Source organism: Chrysochloris asiatica, unplaced genomic scaffold (genome assembly GCF_000296735.1).
Source record: "Chrysochloris asiatica unplaced genomic scaffold, ChrAsi1.0 scaffold00149, whole genome shotgun sequence".
In the NCBI taxonomy this organism is placed as follows: domain Eukaryota; kingdom Metazoa; phylum Chordata; class Mammalia; order Afrosoricida; family Chrysochloridae; genus Chrysochloris; species Chrysochloris asiatica.
In genome coordinates, this window is record NW_006408667.1 from 5917715 (window position 1) to 5938155 (window position 20441).

Here is a 20441-nt window from a genome sequence, read left to right on the forward strand (position 1 = left end):
TTACCTTTCTTCTGATCTACTGTTATAAATTGCTTATGTTTCTATGATAAAAATATTTTTGCTGTATTTCAATTATTTGGCTATATGATTGTACTGTCTATTAAATTATGATCACCTTAAAAAAATGAATGACATGCTATTCATCTCTATATTCCTGCTTGTTGTTGTTGTTAAGTGCTGTCATTGAGTCAGTTCTGACTTATAACAACCCTGTATAGGGTTTCTGAGGAATGGCTGGCAAGCTTGAAACACCAAATTAGTGGTTCCAACAGACCTTGCAGTCCAGTACATTAACCTGTAGTGCCACACCAAGACTCCAAATTCCTACTACAGACCTAGTAATTATCTTGGATACAATTTAAGTGGATAAGAATCTCCATGGTGTCCTGGAAGTCATAGTTAAATTCATCAGGGACTTGCAGAATTGTCCTGACCAATATGGCGTCAACTAGTTACACATGGTCACTGAATTTTCTAAAATTAAATAAAATTATGAATGTGGTTTTTCATTTGTACTAGCCATATTTCTATTGTTTGATGCCATACATGGCTAGTTTATACCTTATTGAGCAGTGCAGATATAGAGCATTTTCATAATTGAACAGGATTGTTGTGGAATATTATTACGGATAAATTCTTCTTTACTTCATTGGTAGCTATGATCAATTTTCTTCTGAAGTCACAGACGACAATAAAAGTAGATAATGGAAAGTTCATCTGCCTTACTTACAAGTTGTATGTCCATGGGCAAGTTTCTTAACCTCTCTCAGACACCATTCTCTCATGTGTACAAAGAACATTAAACAACCATACTTCACCCTCAGGCTCTTGTTAAAGTGTTTAGTAAGATGCTTTAGATATTGTATGTAAGCAGTTAAGACTTAGCTGTTGTTAACTGCATTGAGTGCACCTGATTCATGGTGATCCCATGTGTCACAGCGTAAACTGCTCCATAGAGTTTGCTTGGATCAGCATTGGACTGTTAACCATAAAGTCAACAGTCCAAATCTACCAGCTGCTCCTTGGAAACCCTATTCAGGGTCGCTATGAGTTGGAACTAACTTGATGGCACTTAGTCTTTACTTCTGCGGCACCTCAGAGTGGATTTGAACGGTCAGTCTTTTGATAAGCACCCTATGCCAGTTTTCTTGAGATTTTGTTTTTAAATGCCATTGAATTTGATTCCGACCCATAGCCACCCTGTATACAGTTTCTGAGGAGCTAGCTGGTAGGTTTGAATGACCAACTTGTTGGTTAGCAGTTCAGTGTTTATCCTACAGCATCACACCAGATTCCTTCTTGAAACAAAATACTTAATAATGCAGTGATTGTAAACTTTGCCGCTAACTGAAATGTTGATTGTTCAAACCCACCAGCCATTCTGCAGGAGAAAGATGAGGCTTTCTGTTCCCTCAAAATATTACAATCTTGGGAACCCTATACAGGGCTGTTATGAGCTGGAACCAACTCCACAGCACTAACAACATCTTTCAGGTACCTCACATTAAGATCCTCCTCTATAAAAACAATGCAGGGCAGTGGCTAGGAACAAGGAATAGATTGCGTTGGTTTTTAGGGCCACTGTATTTTTTATCTCAACATAGCATGAACTATTATATAGCTGTATTTTGTATAAATTATTGAAGTCTTGTAAACTATTGAATTGTATAATCTATTGCAAAAGCTAACTCTAACTGGGTCAGCAATTCTTATGAGATGTTTTTGTGGAAAATAAAAACATTCTCTGAAACAGCCAAGCACCCATTGAAGTCAAGTAAATTTTGATTCATAGTGACCCTCTGTTGTTGTTAAGTGTTGTTAAGTCAGTCCTGCCCTGGCATATAGCAACCCCGGATAGGATTTCCAAAGCACAGCTGGTGGATTTGAAGAGGACAGAGTGAAAGTGTCCAATAGGGTTCCCAAGACTGTCTATCATTCTGGAAACATACGGCTACATCTGTCTCCCATGGAGTAGCTGGTGGGTTTGAACCACTGACATTTCAGTAAGCAGTAGCCACTGCACCACCAGGGCTGTTTTCAGCCTAGCACAGAACTGGCAGTTTGAAAGGACTTCATAAAATCTAGAAACGAGTTTCTGTTTTTGCTGTTATTTCCAGCTTTCTACCAAGTGTTATTTTGTGCCCACAACACCTTCACTGAATGAAAGAAAGAGAGAAATAAAGGAGTATGCCAAATCCATAGAGATCTCAGTTCAGTTATTGCCTGATATCAGAGTATCAGTAAATATCATTAAAATGATGGCTTCATCAAAGTGTAGCATGATATAAATAGCTTCTACAAAGGCTTTGTGCAATTCAGGAAGAAACTGGTATAAGGATAAATAGGATTTTAACTGAAAATAGCTCTGTTGTTGTTGTTATGTGTCATGAAGCCTGTATAGGGTTTCTGAGGAACAGCCGATGCATTTGAAACACTGATGTTGTGGTTGGCAGTTCAACACTTACCTTACAGCACCATACCAGAACTCCCTTAGTCCTATTGTTGTTCAGTGAGATTGCATTGGTTTCTGCTCATAGCAATGCTGTATAGGATTTCTAAGAAATGACTGGTAGATTTGAACTAAAGACCTAGTGGTTAGCAATCCAGTGCTTATCCTACCAGGATCCCTCCTCCTTTATCCAGAAACATAAAAATAAGCTGTGGATTGCATAAAAGAAACCTAGATTCACCTAACCACTTAACTAACATTCGTCAATAGTTTTATTTTTTAGCACTTCTGATCAAGGCAAAAATAATCTACAAAAGCCTATAATTAGAGTTCAGAACTAGAGTGTATGGGATCACATATGTTGTATTCCTCTATCTTGTCTATGGCTGCTAGACTTTCTTCAGTAATCTTAAAGTTATAAGCAGAATCACTGTGCTAGTTACTCCCTGTGAACTCGGACCATATTCGTTTTCCTCCCTCCTCTGCTTTGTGCCAGGGAAAGCCTCATTTCCCTGGCTTCCTTGCTGACTGTTTTCCAGTTATATTGTCTTCTACTTTAATTAAAGTAGAAGGAGACTAAGATGGAGGCTTAGTTATCTAGTACTGTTATAACAGAAATACCACAAGTGGTTGACTTAAACAAATAGAAATTTATACTCTCACAGTTTTGCAGGCTAGAAGTCCTAATTCAGAGTGCCAGCACACCACTTCTGTAACTTCTTTTTTGATAGTGTTGTTGTTGTTGTCAGGTGCCATTGAGTCAGAACCAACTCATAGCGACCCCATGCACAGCAGAACGAAACAATGTCCGATCCTGGGCCAACCTCACTACCGCTGCCACACTTGAGTCCATCAATGATGCCACCTGGCAGATCCATCTTGTTGTGGGTCTTCCTCTTTTTCTCTGACCCTCCATCTTACCCAGCATGACATCCTTCTCCCACGACTGTTCCCTCCTGACAATATGTCCAAAGTATGAGAGATGAAGTTTAACCATCTTGGCCTCCAAGGAGCACTCTGTCTACATTTCTTCCAAAACAGACCTATTGGTTCTTTTGGCAGTCCATGGCACTTTTAGTATTCTCCTCCAACACCACAATTCAAAGGCATCAATTCTTCTACGATCTTCCTTATTCACTGTCCAGCTTTCGCATCCATATGACCGTACTAAAAATACCATGGCTTGGGTCAGGCACATTTTAGTCTTCAAGGTGACATCTCTGCTCTTCAACACTTTAAAAAGTTCCTGTGCAGCAGATTTGCCTAATACAATACATCGTCTGATCTCTTGACTGCTGCTTCCACGAATGTTGATAGTTGATCCAAGAAGAATGAAGTCCTTGACAACTTCAATCTTTTCTCCATTGATAAGAATGTTGTTTATTGGTCCAGTGGTGATTTTTGTTTTCTTGATGTTGAGATGTAATCCATACCGAAGGCTGTGTTGATAGTAGTAGGTCCCTTTCTCCCTGCTCACTTCTCTTTTATATCTAAAGGAGATTGACTGAAAATAATACAATCTAATACTGAAGATTGCATCCAACCTCACTACCATCCTAGAAATGAGCATTTACAACACATAAGACAATTAGATCAGATCACACCATGGTTTTGATTGCATTATGTTACTTCCCATCAAGGAGGTGCTAATGACATCTTAATTGCTAACCCACTGAGAATACTAGCCCAATCAACTTGACACAAAACCTTAAGTATCACAGGATCTCTCATGTGAATTCCCTACTCCAGTGCTTTGCTGCTAGTAGATGTATCCCTCCAGGAACAGAACTTCCCAAAGATGGCAGCCTCCATAATTGGCCATTCACTAAATTCTAGAAATGCATCTTCCTCTTCTGTCCATTCAGATCAATGGGTGGAACCACTTGTGACTATCTTACCTTATTCAATTTTTTAAAAAATCTGTTCATACTCTATAATAGTATCGTAGTTGTTATGTGACCGTGCCATTAAGTTAGCTTTTCTCATTGTTGTTGTTGTTGTTGTTGGGTACCATTGAGTTAATACCAACACAAATCGACTGTATGTACAACAGAAGGAAACACTGCCCGGTCCTGGGCCAACCTCACAATTGTTGCCACACTTGAGCCCATTAATGCTGCCACTTTGCCAATGCATCTCGCTGGGGATCTTCCTCTTTTTCTCTGACCCTCCATCTTACCAAACATGATATCCTTCTCCAGTGACATGTCCTCCTGACAACATGATCAAAGTGTTAGAGATGAACTCTGGCCATCTTGGCTTCCAAGGAGCACTCTGGCTGCACTTATTCCAACACAGATCTGTTTGTTCTTTAAAGAGCCCAGGGCACATTCAATATTCTCCTCCAACACCATAATGAAAATGCATCAATTTTTCTATGATCCTCCTTATTTACTGTCCAACTTTCACATGCATATGAAGTTATTGATAATACTATGGCTTGGGTCAAGTGCACTTTAGTACTCAAGGTGACATCTTTGCTCTTCAATACTTTAAAAAGTTCTTGTTCAGCAGATTTGCCTAATGCAATACGTTGTTTTATTTCTTGACTGCTGCTTCCATGAGTGTTTATGGTTGATCCAAGAATAAAATCTGACAACATTGATGCTGTATAGGGTTTCCAAGGAGTGGCTAGTGAGTTTGATCTGCTTTCCTTGTGATTCAAACCCACCGTGAAGTCTAGTGCTGCATCCACAACCCCACATCAGAACTCCTATAATGTGTTCTGTACTTTCATTAGATTATCTTCATCCAAACTCCAGTCGTCAGTTTTGTTTTCTACCACTGACACATTATTTTTCTACAGAAAAGTGACTTAAATTGATCTAGTGTCAGTTTTTGTTTTTCTGAAAAATGGAAATAATAATAACATGTACTCTGTAGAATTGTGGCTTGTGTGTGTGATAACTAGAGATTATCATAATTATTCCTGGAAATTTTGAGATCAAATACGTTTATGTACTGAATGAGGTAAATAACAGATGAGATTAATATTTTGCAATTACAAGGAAAATCAGCTAGAAAATGAAATTAATGAGGCCCAAACTTACCTGAATTGTTTTGTTAGTATTTTTGTTGACTATTTTTGAGTCATGTCTGACTCAGCAACCCTGTGTAGGGCTTCCAGGAGCCAGCTGATGGGTTTGAACTGCTAACCTTATGACAGCAGTACAGTCCATAAACTACAGTGCTATACTAGGTATTAAGAAGCATACAATACAAAAATTTGTAGAACAAACTACCTTAACATGTTTTCTTACTAGATACTGAATATGAATGTATTCTTTTATAAATATCCACTTTCTCCTTGGAAGCCAGGATGGCCAAACTTCATCGCTCATACATAGGGCATATTTTCAGAAGGAGTCATTGATGACTAGTCTAGTAAAGTGGAGGGTTGGAGAAAAAAAGAAGACCCCCAATGACATGGATTGGTACAGAAGTGGCAGCCATGGGCTCAGATGTATCAAATATTGTGACATTGGTCCAGGACCAAGCAGCATTTTATTCTGTTGTGCCCAGGGTCACTATGAGTTGGTATCGACTCCATGGCACCTAAAAACAACAACAAGTCTCTCCATGTCATTCTATCCCTAGACTTGTTGAGTGGTATGTTTTTAATAGACATTTCTAAATGCTAGAGAAAAAAGCAATTCTAAAACTGGTGATTTCATTAAAGGCAATAAATATCAAACATACACATGATAGCCCCCACAACAAAACAAACCTACAGCCATCAAATAGATTCCAACTCAGAGCGACCCCATGCAGGGTTCCCAAGGCTGTAAATCTTTATGAGAGCAGAATGTCTCCTCTTTCTCCTCAGCAATGTCTGGTGGATTTGATCTGGTTAACAAGCATCAGTCATCTATCTATGCCAAGTAATAATAAAAAAGTTTGGCTTCATGCCTTATAAGCTTACCTCAGAACACAGATATGCGTTTCCATACTCAAATGTCAAAGGACATGGGTAGAAGAAATGGAAAATGGCCAAGAACTTGAAATAAATACTTTCTCATTTTTAGCCAACAAAGAAATGTCTACTCTTTTCAGAAATGTGAGTATTGTGTATAGAGAAGACTTATAATTAAGCTTTCATACAATAGTAATTTTAATGTAATTTTGAATTTATTTTTCCAAAATACTGATACTAGCAAAAATTTTACATAGCCTGTAGTGAATTAGCACATTCAAATGAGGCTTTACCAGTAATAATAGGGATTAATACAGAGCTAGCATTTTAACTTCAACTTCATGTTAAAGAAACTAACTACCTTTTGAAATACAGATCGGTTTTTTAAATCTAATTCTTCCTGAAAACTTTAAGAAAAAGCTTTACTGAATGAACAGTTGACATATTGATTTACTCTAAATTTTACATTTAGTAAAACAAGTATATCTATAGTAGCTCAATTAACAACAACAACAACAAAAAATCAAAAAAGAATTCTGAAAATGGCAGGCAATTAATTTTATTGTAGGCAATTATTTAAACTGCATATATGGCTTTATGCATAATAAATCATGTGAGAAAAACATCCATATTGCAGTTAGGTTTCCAGAATTTAGGTTTCCAGAATCTAGCTTTCATTTTTTGTTTGTTTTGTTTAGCAATGCCATTAATGGGATTTTGCCAGGTTATAAAAATGAGGACTTTCTAAGGAGTTATTTGTAGTTTCCAAGATGAATGGCAGAGCGCACATAGACACATCGGAAAGTGGAGGGCTGGATCTCCCAGTACTGGACAGGGTTGCTAAAAAGGCTCACACCGGAGTAAGAAGCTTTCTTGGTGTTGTATCCAGGTGGACAGAAGTCATTAGGTCCAACTGCAGCGATATTGTTGTTATGAAGATAGACAACCTGCAATATGGAACAAGGGAAAAAGATTATTTCCTCTCAGTACATGGAGAACTTTCATGTACTATACATTTTTATTAATATATTAGTATTTCTATTCCACACTTTGAGTAACTTAATACTTTTGAAACCAAACTTTTCATTTCTCTTTTTCCAAACGTGATTTTCCCTTCATTAGTCTTCCCCAACTCAATATGTGACATTTAAATCATTCCAGATGGTCAGATTTTTTTAAAAAGCCTTTGAATAATTATTTCCCCCTTCCCTTTCCTCACACTCCATATCTAACCATGAACAAGTTTTCTAAGTTCAACCTTCAAATGTATATAGAATTCAGTCTCTTCTCCCTCTGTCCACTTTTAGAACCTTGTCCAAGTCACCATAGTCTCTTGCCTAGATTATTGCAGTAGTCCTAATATTTCTTCCTGATTCTTCCTTTAGTTTCTCTTCCTAAAGGAGCTCTGGTGACATAGTGGTTATGAATCGGGCTGCTAGTTCAAAACTACCAGCAGTTCTTCGGGAGAAAGATGAGGCGTTCTGCTCCCGTAAAGATTTATAGTCTTGGAAACCCTGTGCCGGGTCACTATGAGTCAGAACCGACTCCATGGTACTTAACAACAATTTTAGTCACCAGAGTCATTATTTTATAAAGTAAATCAATTATGTTTTTCTTGCATCAATATTCCAGTAGCTTCCCATCTCACTCAGAGTCAAATTCACAGTTTTCACAGTGGCCTACAAATCCAACACGATCTGACATCCTTCTACTCTGATCTACCCTGGACTACTTGCGACTCCTACATGATTCAGCATACAATATACCAAGAAATTACTTGCTCAATATCTTACAGTCAAGACCAGAATATAATCCTGAGGTACATTTTTTTAAGTGAGTTAGTAAAGTTTGTGAGGCACACTCCCTTAACATAAAATCAAAAATACAACTGTCACCATGTTGCTTCTGACTCATAGCAAACTTATATAAGTTTTCTGAGGCTATAAATCTTCATAGGAGCAGTAAGCCTCATCTTTCTCCCACCTAACAGATGGTGGTTTTGAACTGTTAAACTTGTGGTTAGCAGTCTAATGCCAATCCTCTAGGACCACGAAGTATCTATCCCTTTAATATGGTGATGGTGGTGATGTGCCGTGGAGTTGCTTCCAACTCATAGTGACCCTGCATAGGGTTTATGAGGCATCACATCTTTATGGGAGCAGAAAGCCTCAACTTTCTCCCATGGAATGGCTGGTCATTTCAAACTGCTGACCTTGAGGTTGGTAGCCCTACTCATAACCACGATGTTACCAGAGCTTTTGTCCCTTTAATATAACTATCTCTAAATATTCTTCATCTAATGTAATAGTCATGTCTATGGTGAAAAATTCATTTTTCAAAGAACGGGATCAGAAAGAGAACAATAGATGTCATTTATAATCAGAAATGAGAGGTAGTAGAGGCAAGACAATACCAATGCAAATGTTTTATGTTTCTTAGATATTTGAAAAATTATTTACATTTCCCAACAATGATTATTAAGAAAGGGCAAGGTGATGGGTGAGAGTTTATGGCCAATATTGATGGTGATAGAAGAAAATATCAAGATACATTGCAAGTATTCATTGTCATGCAAAGGAAAGTAGATTTCAGAGATCAATACTGCCCCATTATTGAAACCAGATAACAATCACCACAAGGAAAAAAAACTATAGACCAATGTCTCTCATGAACACACAGATAGATACACAGACATTCTCAGCAAAATGTTAGTAAACAGAATTCCACGACATATAAAAGGATTATATGCCACAAAATATTAGTAATCAGAATTCCATGACATATAAAAGGATTTATTTCTGGAAAGATTATTTTAGCATGTGAAAACCAATCAATTGTCATACACTGCATTAACAGAAAAAAAGAATAAAAATCCATGTGATCATTTTAATAGGCACAAAGAAAGCTTGAAAGAACTCTAACACATACTCATATTTTTTTAAAAATCTTAGTAAAATAAGATTAGAAGGCAAATTCCTTAACTTAATAAACAGGAGCTATGCAAAACTTCAACTGACATCATATTTAGTAGTGAAAGATCTAATGGCTCCCTGTTTCTGAAACAGAGAATATGGAAAGGATGCCCAATCTAAATAATGCTCTTCTATGTCCCGGATATTGTTTGCAGTGCAACCAGGTGAGAAAAAGAAATGAATGGAACTGAGATTGGAAAAAAGAATGTGTACCTAACTCTATCTGATGTTAAGATGATCTTGAATATGGTGGTGGTGGCTATGTACCGTGGAGTCGGTTCTGACTCAAAGCAACCCTATTCTGGGTTTCCAAGGCTATAAATCGTTACGGGAGCAGAATGCCTCATCTTTCTCCTGTGAAAGAGCTGGTAGTTTTGAACTGCTGACCTTGCGGTTCGTAGCCCAATTTGTAACCACTACACTACCGGAGCTCCTATCATAAATAACAATAAAGAATATCGTTATTTGTTGTTATGTGCCGTGGAGTCGGTTCTGACTCATAGCGACCTTGCACAGGGTTTCCGAGGCTGTAAATCTTTATGGAAGCAGAAAGCCTCATCTTTCTCCCATGGAACAGCTGGTAGTTTCGAACTGCTGACCCTGAGGTTAGCAGCTCTATTCATAACCACTACGCTACCAGAGCTCCTAATAAAGAATATAGGTAACAATAAGTAATTCACAAAAAGTACCTCTCTAATAAAGAATATAGAGTAATTCACAAAAAGTACCATAACAAAAAACAAGTTCAACAAGATCTCAGAGTAGATGACACAGTGGCTGCAACAACAGGCTTGTACCTGGTGATGGTTCATTCTGTGGTATTTAGGTTTCCTGTAGGTCAAAAGTGACCCAGTTACATCCTAACAGTGTCAACATTTTATTTATTGTAAATATTAAAATTATTACATTATTGTTGTTGTTGTTGTTAGATGCCATCAAGTCGGTACTGACTCATAGTGACTAGGCACCACAGAAAAAAACACTGCCCAGTCCTGGGTCAACATCACAATTGTTGCCATGTTTGAATCCATTGCTGCTGCCACTGTGCCAATCTATCTCATTGGGGGTCTTCCTGTCTTTCTCTGATCTTCCACTTTACCAAGCATGATGTCCTTCTCTAGGGACCTGACCCTCCTGATAAAATGTCTGAAGTATGAGAGATGAAGTCTGGCCATCCTGGTTCTTGTACTTCTTCTAACACATACTGCTTTGTGCTTTATAAAATAGTTATTTTTATTCGGATATGTTCTCCCCCCCCCCCCCTTTTCTTTCTTTTCTATTCCTTCCTTTCCCTTTCTTTCTTCTTTGACTCTATTTTTTTCCATTTTGTTTTTTAAATGTTGCTAACAAATTCATTAAGTGAATTTTATGAGCCCCATAATGTGTACAGACTGATATTTCAAAATCATCTATAAAGAAGAGGAGAATGATTATTTTAAGCCACAGACAACCACAACCACAACCATCACCAACAGTAGCTAACTCTGTCAGGTCTTTAAAGTATCTTGATTTTACTTATAGCTTCAAACTGCCTACTTACCACTATACTGCCAATAACAGAGAGAAATAATCCACATGAAATAAGATACCCTTAAATCCATCTTCATTTATACAATTCATAAATTGAAATGGAAATTAGTAAATAGAAAATTTGACATATTTATTCAATTTGGTTTTAATTAAAATTTGACAGAAAATATATTAGTAGTTTCTTTACATTGTTTATAGCAAAATAAAAGATGCTTGAAACACATTCAGAGCATCTTAAATACTAGATAGATTCCCAAAGGACAACTTTATAAAATTATTTCACTTGCAAGAGAAAGTCACCATGATAGAGGCAAGTGACTATGTAAATGTCCAAAATAAACAAAATTTAAGAATGACCTTACAATCCCAAAATATTAGATAGAAAATATGAGAAATATAAAATACATTAAAGATCACACTGTTGAATTTAAAAAGTGGAATAATGTAATAATATCCTTGTTTTATTTCCTCAAAGTAACAATATAACATATTTTTATTAATATAATCATTTTCATTATCCAAATTAATAAATATAATCCTCACTTACAGATTTATGAATGTTACAATTAAACCACATCTTGCTGATTGAATCACACCGCTAGTTAAATTTTCCCTTTTGAGCTATCTGACATCTGCTAAAGCTAGAAATTTTAACCACTATTTGATTCCATTAAGGATCTCTGGTAGCGTAGTGATTACAAATCAGGCTGCGAACCTCAGGGTCAGCAGTTCGAAACTACCAGCAGTTCCGCAGGAGAAAGATGAGGCTTTCTGCTCCCATAAAGAGTTACAGCCTCGGAAACCCTGCGCAGGGTCGTTATGAGTCGGAACCGACTCCACAGCACATAACAACAAATTGGATTCCATTATCAATGTATCATATCGTAAAGAAGACTCCTTGTCCAATCACTATGCATTTGGTTCACTGATCTGTTACTTGAAGCTATCCTGCTGTTCATAAAAGATATTACAGTTTGGTAGCAAGAATTACAGTGTTCAATTTCAAACCAATGGTCCAAAACCAAAATAAGAATAAGAATTGAAACACATTTTTTCATGAAATTAAATTGAATACTGTTGTTTTGTTCTTGTTAAGTGCCACTGAGTCGGTTCTTACTGTATTGGGTTTCCAAGGAGGGCCTGGTGGGCTTGAACTGCCAACCTTAGGCTTATCTGTTGCTGCTGTTAGGTGCTGTTGAGTCAGTTCTGAGACATAGTCACCTTATAAACAGCAGAATGAATCACTGCTTGGTGTTGCCCGTCCTCTCACAATCGGTGTTGAACTTGAACTCATTGCTGTTGTCCAATATTCAATATTCTGGTTCTATCTGACAAGGTTCCACTGCGATTCATAAGGTTTTCAGTGGCCAGACTTTCAATTCTTGTAGTGTGTAGTAGGTTACGAGTTGGGCTGCTAACTGCAAGGTCAGCAGTTCAGATCTACCAGTCACTTCATGGAAGAAAGATTTAGAGCCTTAGAAACCTCATATAGGGTCGCTATGAGTTGGAACCAACTCCAAGGCATATAACTACCACCAAGCGTTCAGAAGTGGCCTGCCTCTCCTTCTTGCTAGCCTGTACTAGTCTAGAGGCTCAGTTGAAACCTGTCCACAATGGGTATATCTTGCTAGTATTTAAAATATGTAGTGGCATAGCTTCCAGCATCACAGCAACACAAAAACCATCACAGAACAACAAACTTACAGGTGAGTGGTTAGTAGTTGTTGTTGTTGTTATGTGCCACTCATCGTGACCTTGTATAGGGTTTCTGAGGAGTGGCTGATGAGTTTGAACCACCGACTTTGTGGTTCAAACCAACTTTGCAGTCTAGGGCTTCATCCCACAGTGCCACACCAGGACTCTGAATGGTTAGTACTCCAATGCTTATACTACAATGCCACACCAAGACTCTAATACTTATATATTGTTGTTGTTAAGTGCCGTTGAGTCAGTTCCAACCCATAGCGTCTCTGTATAAGGTTTCTGAATTTTTTGAACTGCCACTTTGCAGCTCAAACTAACCTTGCAGTCCAGCTCATTAACCCCATGGTGCTGCACCAGAACTCCAATATTTATGTAGAAACATCAAAATTAGGTTCTCTCTAAATAGACTTCTAAGCCAATTTTCCTGTCTTCCAGAATTCCCACTGTTTTTGCTCTGTGCCCTTGAGTCAATTCTGGCTCAGTGAACCTGCAGAGCAGAGCAGAGCTGCACTAATGAGTTCCCTAGACTGAAATTTTTATGGGAGCAGATTGCTCAGTCTTTTCTCTTCACTGTAACTGGTGGATTTCAACTGCTGACATTTAAGTTAGCAGAAGAACACTAAACCATTGCACCACCAGGTCTCCAGTAGGAAGGTTTTCTGTGCATTGTGTTTGTTTTTCTGAGTTGCTGTAGAGTCAATTCCAACTCACAGTGACCCCTTATGTGCCAAAGTAGAATTACACTCCACAGGGTTTCAATGTCTGATTTATCAAAAGTACACCATAAGACTTTTCGTATGAGGCATGTTAGTGTGGACTTAAATCTCTAACAGTTTGGTTAGCAGCCAAGTGCATTAACCCTTTTGTGCCACCCAGAGAACACCATATTTATTGGTATTGAATTACCTGGATATACTTATGTTCTGCCAATCCACCAGGCACTTTGATAAGCTTGTTGTTGTCCAAGTGGAGTTCTCTCAAATGAGGTGTGTTGGCCAGAGAACCATTATCCACAACAGAGATGCTGTTGAAACTCAATCCCAATCTGCAATAGAAAATGGCATTGAATACAGTAAGGAAAACATGTTTTTGTGTCCACGTTTTCCAGTTTCTATGAGTCATTTGTTCTTAATGTCTCAGCTCAGAATCACCTTCTTCTCTTGACACTATTTCCATGCTCTAGTAAAGCTGAAGGAACTATGTTTTAAATGTCTATATACTTGTTGGTCTCTCTATCTTGAATTTAAATTCCTTGAAAATAGTGGCAGTCTTGTGGTACATCCTGTACTAGTACTAACGCAGTGCTTGCTATTCTCAATGAGTAACTATTGAATTTAGTTCTATGTGTAATTAATATATTTCATTGAGAGAAAAATAAAAGAAATAGTATTCTCACTTAGGTCACTGTGGAAATCAAGCAATATTGTATTTATCATATAAATGTATTCACTGGAAATAAAAGTATCAGTGTTCCAATAAATCATTAAATCTGCTGCCTATTAAAAAGATTAAAGGGAATAATCATATATTGTTATTTCATTTGGAAAAGTCCCTCAGTGATGACCACTGCTTGAATTTGTCCACTGCCAATGTTGCAGGATTCTGACCCAGCCCGACTACCAAGAGCTCTGTTTCTTGGTCCCTTTGATATTTCTCTTTATTCCAATAATGCATATTCTCTACAAATTTAATTCACTTAAATTTTTGGTTCAGATATTTTTGAAATAAATGCAAAGCATTTGACAACTTTTTTACTGTCCCCTCATAAATCCCATTTTCTTCTCCTAAAATCCCATTTATGAGGGGATTTTTCTAAAATCCCCTGAGTGAAAAACAAGGTGCATAAATCCAAAATGACAGAAAGGAGATTCTAGGTATGAGGGAGGAAGGTCATGGTACAGAGCCAGAAAGCTCTGACAGAAGAAAAAGAGACAATCATTGCAGGTCATTCAAACACAGTTGGAGAGACAGACATTTTTTGAAAGATGGTTTCTACCTGCCTTAAACCAGCTCTGGTCTTTGATACCTTTTGGAATCTAGCTGGCTCCCAATTTAAACCATGATTTGGTATTTGGAATAATTGAAGTTGCAACATACAGATTCTTTACTGTTAATAATCTTGTTTCTTTTAGCTATTGATTAGTATCTTGGCTCTGGAACATTTGTCTCCTATTTTTGACAGCAGTCCAAGTCTTATCATTCAGTTCTGGAGTAATGCATTTATTAGAAGAATAGAATATCCCTAATAATATAGTCAGGAGTGTTGGTGGTGTAGGGGGTTAGATGTTGGACTGCAGTTCAAACCCACCAGTCACTCAACAGGAAAAAGAGGAAGCTTTCTGCTCCCATAAGATTTACAGCCTTGGAAATTAGTTGGAACTGACCTCTGGTAGTGTAGTGGTTACGAATCAGGCTGCAAACCTTAAGGTCAGCAGTTTGAAACTACCGGCCGCTCCACGGGAGAAAGATGAGGCTTTCTGCTCCCATAAAGATTTACAACATCGGATATCCTGTACAGGGTCGCTATGGGTCAGAACCGACTCGACAGTACTTAACAACAACAACAACATCAACAATACTATTTTCAAGGGAATTGATTATTGAGCCATTTGTTTATATAGTCAATAAACAAATGTTTTTAACAACCTACTCTGTGCATGATATTATAAGGGTAGGCATATGGATTGAAATTGCTTATCTTTTCACTGAAGAATATTTTGCTTAGTTAAGGAAATGAGGATTTCTTTACTTAAGGGAGGAAAGAAATTTGTCTGAAATCATTTTATGTTTCTGCAAAAGAGGCATATGCCATGCCTTGCCATTTGTCCCTAATTGTTGTTGTTGTTAAGTGCTATCAAGTCAGTTCTGACTCACAGCAACCCTATAGAGGGTTTCTAGGAGCACTGGTGTGTTTGAACTATCGACCTTGCAGTTAGTAGTCCTGTGCTTATCTTATAGGGCTGCACCAGGGTTCAACTGTCCCTAATAAACAATTGAATATTTGCCCTGCAACAGTGTTCTTATGTCAAAGGCTGCTTCTTTCTTTTTTTTTCACAGTTTTGATCTTCACTATCAAATGCTTGCCATGTTCCAACATCGATGAGGAGCAAACAACATAAGGATTTGATGGTTTAATAGATTTTTGTGGATTCAATTCAAAAAAGAAATGTGTTAAATAAATTATTGAATTGGGTAAGTTTGGCCAATAAGACAATCTGCTCTCATTTAATGAGAACAATCTGAATTTCTTTTGGATTTTTAAAAACTCTAATAGCTCTTCATGCTCCTATTAGCTACAGAGCACATGGCATTACTACTAGCTTGCAGAATCTCTAAAACCTCCCGACCACTTTGAGAATAAAATCAACATTTTCTAGAAAAGCTCATGTGGTATGAATGGTTTACTCAGAACTTTAGAATATTATTCATCACTAGTACTCCTGCTGTGGCATTGTGGGCTAATGCACTAGACTGCAAAGTCAGTTTGAACCACATGGTCAGTGGTTCAAGCTCACCAGCTGCTCCTTGGAAATCCTATACAGGGTCGCTGTGGGTCAGAACCAACTTAATGGCACTTAAAAACAATAACTACTACTAGTAGTACTAGTAACTGTGGTTAAGTACCGTCAAGTCAGTTTGATGCATAGCGACCCTATATGGGGTTTCCAAGGAGCAGTTGGTGGATTTGAATCACCAACCTTGTGGTTAGCAGTCCAGCACTTACTCTATAGAATCACACCAGGACCCCAGTTCTAGTAGTAATACTGTGAATAATATTCTATATAATATAATAACTGCTAGCTGTTATAGTAGTATTGTTATACCACTATTGATAATTATAATAGTACTAATAACAACCAACTTACATAATAAGCAATGCAACTACCTACCTTCATTTTCTGTGGCTACAGGGACATATTCAAGAAAGAAAGTTAGGTCATGCATATGACTAGAATTGTGAAAATGTTATCTATGTTAGTAACCATGTATCGCTAATTGAATGGTAACACGTTGTATCTATAATTAGAGGCTCAATCTCACCTTAAATCCTCAGTATCCATTAGGTCAGTGGGAAATACCCACACAAGAGGGAAAAGTCATATTATATAACAATCTGGGCTTCGTTATGTCTCAAAGACATACACATACGATTTGTATTTATTATCTACCATGAAATTTATATACTGAAAGAGGAATGAGTCAATTTGACATAAACTTTTATTTTTGTAGAAGCATTTAGCAAAACTTGTGAATCAAGATCAGGGTGTTCCTGTAAAGGCATCTGAAAAAGTTTGAGAGCACTCTCTTCTTATTATTACTTAACCAGATTTTAACTATTGTTGCTGTTGTTGTTAAGTGTCACCGAGTCGGTTCCAACTCATACAGACCCTGTATAGGGTTTCAGAAGAGCAGCTGGTGGGTGTGAACTGCCGACCTTGTGGTTCGCAGTCCAACGCTGATCCACAGTCAAAAGTTTTGTTAAAAAGCAAGATGGTGGTGGTGCCCCATGGAATTGGTTTTGACTCATAGAGACCCTATGTGGGATTTCTGAGGCTGAAAATCTTTAAGGAGAGGAAAGCTTCATCTTTCTCCCTCAGAGCGACATCAATTCGAATTGCTGACCTTAGGGTCAGCAGTCCAACTTATAACCCACTATGCTGCTAATGTTCCTAAAAAGCAAGATAGACTCTTGTTGTTGTTGTTGTTAAGTGCCTCTGAGTCAGCTCTGACCAATAGCGACCAGTATAGGGTTTCTGAGGTGCAGTTGTGAGCTTGAATTGCCAACTTGGTGGTTCAAATGACTTTGCAGTCCAGAGCATTAATGCACAGCACCACACCAAGACTCAAAAATAGACTCTAATAATCATTTAAAAAGAAAACTTTTAATGTTTTGAAAAAAGGCCAAAACATTATTTCTTGTATTGGTCTATATGAAAGGTCCAGAGACATTTCATTTTAAGCTGTACAAAGAATTAAGGGCTAGAGTAGCTCATTAGAACCATTCTGATATGATATTATGTTGTGTTCCATTGAATTGATTCCAACTAGTACTGATCTTATATAGGGTTTCCAAGGAGTGGCCGGTGGATTTGAGTCACTGACCTTGTAGTCCAGTACATATCTTGCATTACTCCACACCAGGAATATACTTTGGAAAGCCCAGCATTCTATATCCTGGTATTTTTCATTTTAATGCATTTTCAAATTATGGATGCTACATTATAACCTATTTAATCTTCTGCTTTATATAACTAAATTAGAACATATTTCCTGAACATAGATTTACTCGAACACCTTGTATGTAAGATATATTCTAATTGATCTAAAAGCAATTGGCATTTGTAAAACATGAGGTTAATCTTAGTGATTATAAATAGCTATACTATTGAGTGTTTTCCAGAAATACTGGGCAAGGTTGCAGTTTGATGTCGTTAAAATCTATAACAAATAAATGTTAAGAGCTTAAAGTCAGTTGTAATAAATGCAACAACCAGAAAGGAATAATGAGAATGTTCACACCACGTGAAAAATGTAACCGATGTTGAAGAACTCGTGTAGAAATTATTGACTGGGAACCTAAAACACTGTGTAAACATTTATCGAAGCATGATAAAGTATCACTTAAAAGTAATCAGTGGTTATGTTTTGAATTCTGAGCATGTAGATACCAATGTATCTAGCCATTGCACGACAAGAATGCCATGCAATAATAGTATTTACTTAGCCAGATTATTCAGTCCTTTCAGGCTTGCTGCATCAATTTTGGAGATTTTGTTGCCATCAAGATGTAACTCAGTAAGGGAAGCAGGAAGACCTAGAACATAGAAATACAAGATGCTAAAATATTTTTGTAGATAAACATTTTAATTATAGAATTTATAAGGACTTAGTGAGAACCTACACCATAAGTTTTCTTAAAGATACATGGTTTTAAAGAATTGGTTTGAGTTTTTTCTCTCTTATTTTTAATGATAATGTAAACTTTTTAAAGTAGTGTGTGTCCTTGCTACTTATCTCCAGGTTGACTAATAAAACCATAGACCCATGTTTGTTGTGAGGTAAATTTCTGTCCTAGCAATTGCTAGGGTACAAATGTACTGCTTGAGCTTCCCTTCTGCAATTGTATCCTGACAGTCACATTCTAATCACCTGCAATTGCATCCTAACAATCTCCCCCACCTTTGTTAATGGCTAACACTGCCACTAATAAAATATACAAACTCTGAATGGGAAGAGGATACTTATAAGTTAGAAATTAAACCTGTGTATATTCTTTATATGTATGAAAGGAAGTGAATTAATGAGCATCATTAATAACTAACACTGTTATATAGTGTTGGCCTTCATTTTAAACCAACTTTCCATAAAAACATAAATGTCTCTGCAATACATGTGTGTAAAGAGCTAACACTTACAACTTTTAAATCCAACTATTCCTTTCTAAAGGAGAAGTGCAGAGGCCTAGACTCAAGTGATCTGCCATATGTAGAGCATCTGGGGAGATCTTTTTACCTCCCAAGCCTTTGGATGATACTTTCTGAATGACAGGTTTACAAAGATTTTGCTAAGGTTTAATATTTTATTTTTAATTCCTGTTGCCATCTGAGGATGCATTCTGTTTTTACACAACACTTTAAATAACATGTTGTTTCACTTACAATAATAGTAAAAATTATAGGTAGCATGGAAAAGGTTTATGTGTAGAAATAATTTCAAATTGTCTCCAGATCTTAGTTGTTGCCCATAGGATACATAATTGGAAAATCACAATTGTGTTTGGCCTCAAAGCCACTGCATTTTGTTAATTTCCCATAAAAGTTTAGTTCATCTTTTACTTGAAAATGATTATTAATTTCGTTATGGTTGTATGTTTGTTTTGGAAGATGGATAGAAAAACAATTTCTATTTTTTTACATCCCTGTTTTGTACCGACACTGAGCTTGACAGTTTTCATAACATGGCTCATTTAATCCCTTCAATGTATGAATTATTTGTCATTAGCCCATTTTTATAGACAAGGAAGCAGAGACTCAAAGAAGTTACAAATTTTATAGATTATCCAGATACTGGATAGGGAATGTAATATGCTCCCAGATGGCCAAAGGAAGTTAAAATAGCATACACTTAACTGGAGGAAATGAAAAAACAATTGCATTACCTTTATGAATCAGTAAATACCAAGAAATAACAGTCACTCTGGAATTCAGAGATTTCAATCACCTAATTCTCTTTTTATTGTTGTAGTTATGTCCGTAGAGTCAGTTCTGACTTATAGCGACCCTGTACAGGGTTTCTGAGGCTGTAAATCTTTACGGGAGCGGAAAGCCTCATCTTTCTCCTGTGGAACAGCTGGTAGTTTCGAACTGCTGATCTTGCGGTTCACAGCCCGATTAGTAACCACTATGCTACCAGAGCTCCTTCTCTTTAGAGTAAATAAATTACAATTATTACTATTCTCATAAGTAAAACTTGTTGGTAAGTGCCATCGAGTCGGTTCCAACCCACAGTAACTCTGTATAGGGTTTTCTGAGGAGCAGCTGGTGAGCTTGAACTGCCAACCTTGCACTTCAAACAGCTTTGCAGTCTGGAACTTTAACCTACAGCACCACACCTGGACTCCGTAAGTAAAGCAAATGAGTATATAACAAAGTAAACTGAATAGGCATCTTTTCTTATTTATTATTACAAAAAGGTAAACAACAACAACAACAAAGTGCTTATGGTGTACCATTCAAATCCATCAGCTTTACCTAGTTTCTATGAGTTTCCCCTTAAGGTTATCAGTCCCATCATCCCCATCCAAAAACGGTCACATGAACGAACGCAAGGTGAAGAAAACATTTCGAATAGCTCAGATAGAGGCAAATATAAA

The 20441-nt window shown here is 37.2% G+C and overlaps 1 protein-coding gene across 4 annotated transcripts in view; it reads right to left on the minus strand.

Annotated features, from left to right (window-relative positions):
• Positions 1-6959: 6959 nt before the first annotated feature.
• DCN (decorin) overlaps positions 6960-20441 on the minus strand; it is a 58961-nt gene continuing 45479 nt past the window's right edge. For 2 of the 4 annotated variants that reach the window (XM_006870723.1, XM_006870722.1), the window contains 3 exons: positions 18290-18383; positions 13475-13613; positions 7115-7309 (listed from right to left, as the gene is read on the minus strand). In XM_006870723.1, coding sequence (XP_006870785.1) covers positions 7115-7309; positions 13475-13613; positions 18290-18383 — 428 coding nt within the window. Of the gene's footprint in view, positions 7310-13474; positions 13614-18289; positions 18384-20441 lie in introns of all 4 variants that reach the window. The other 2 variants (XM_006870721.1, XM_006870724.1) reach the window with 2 other exon arrangements.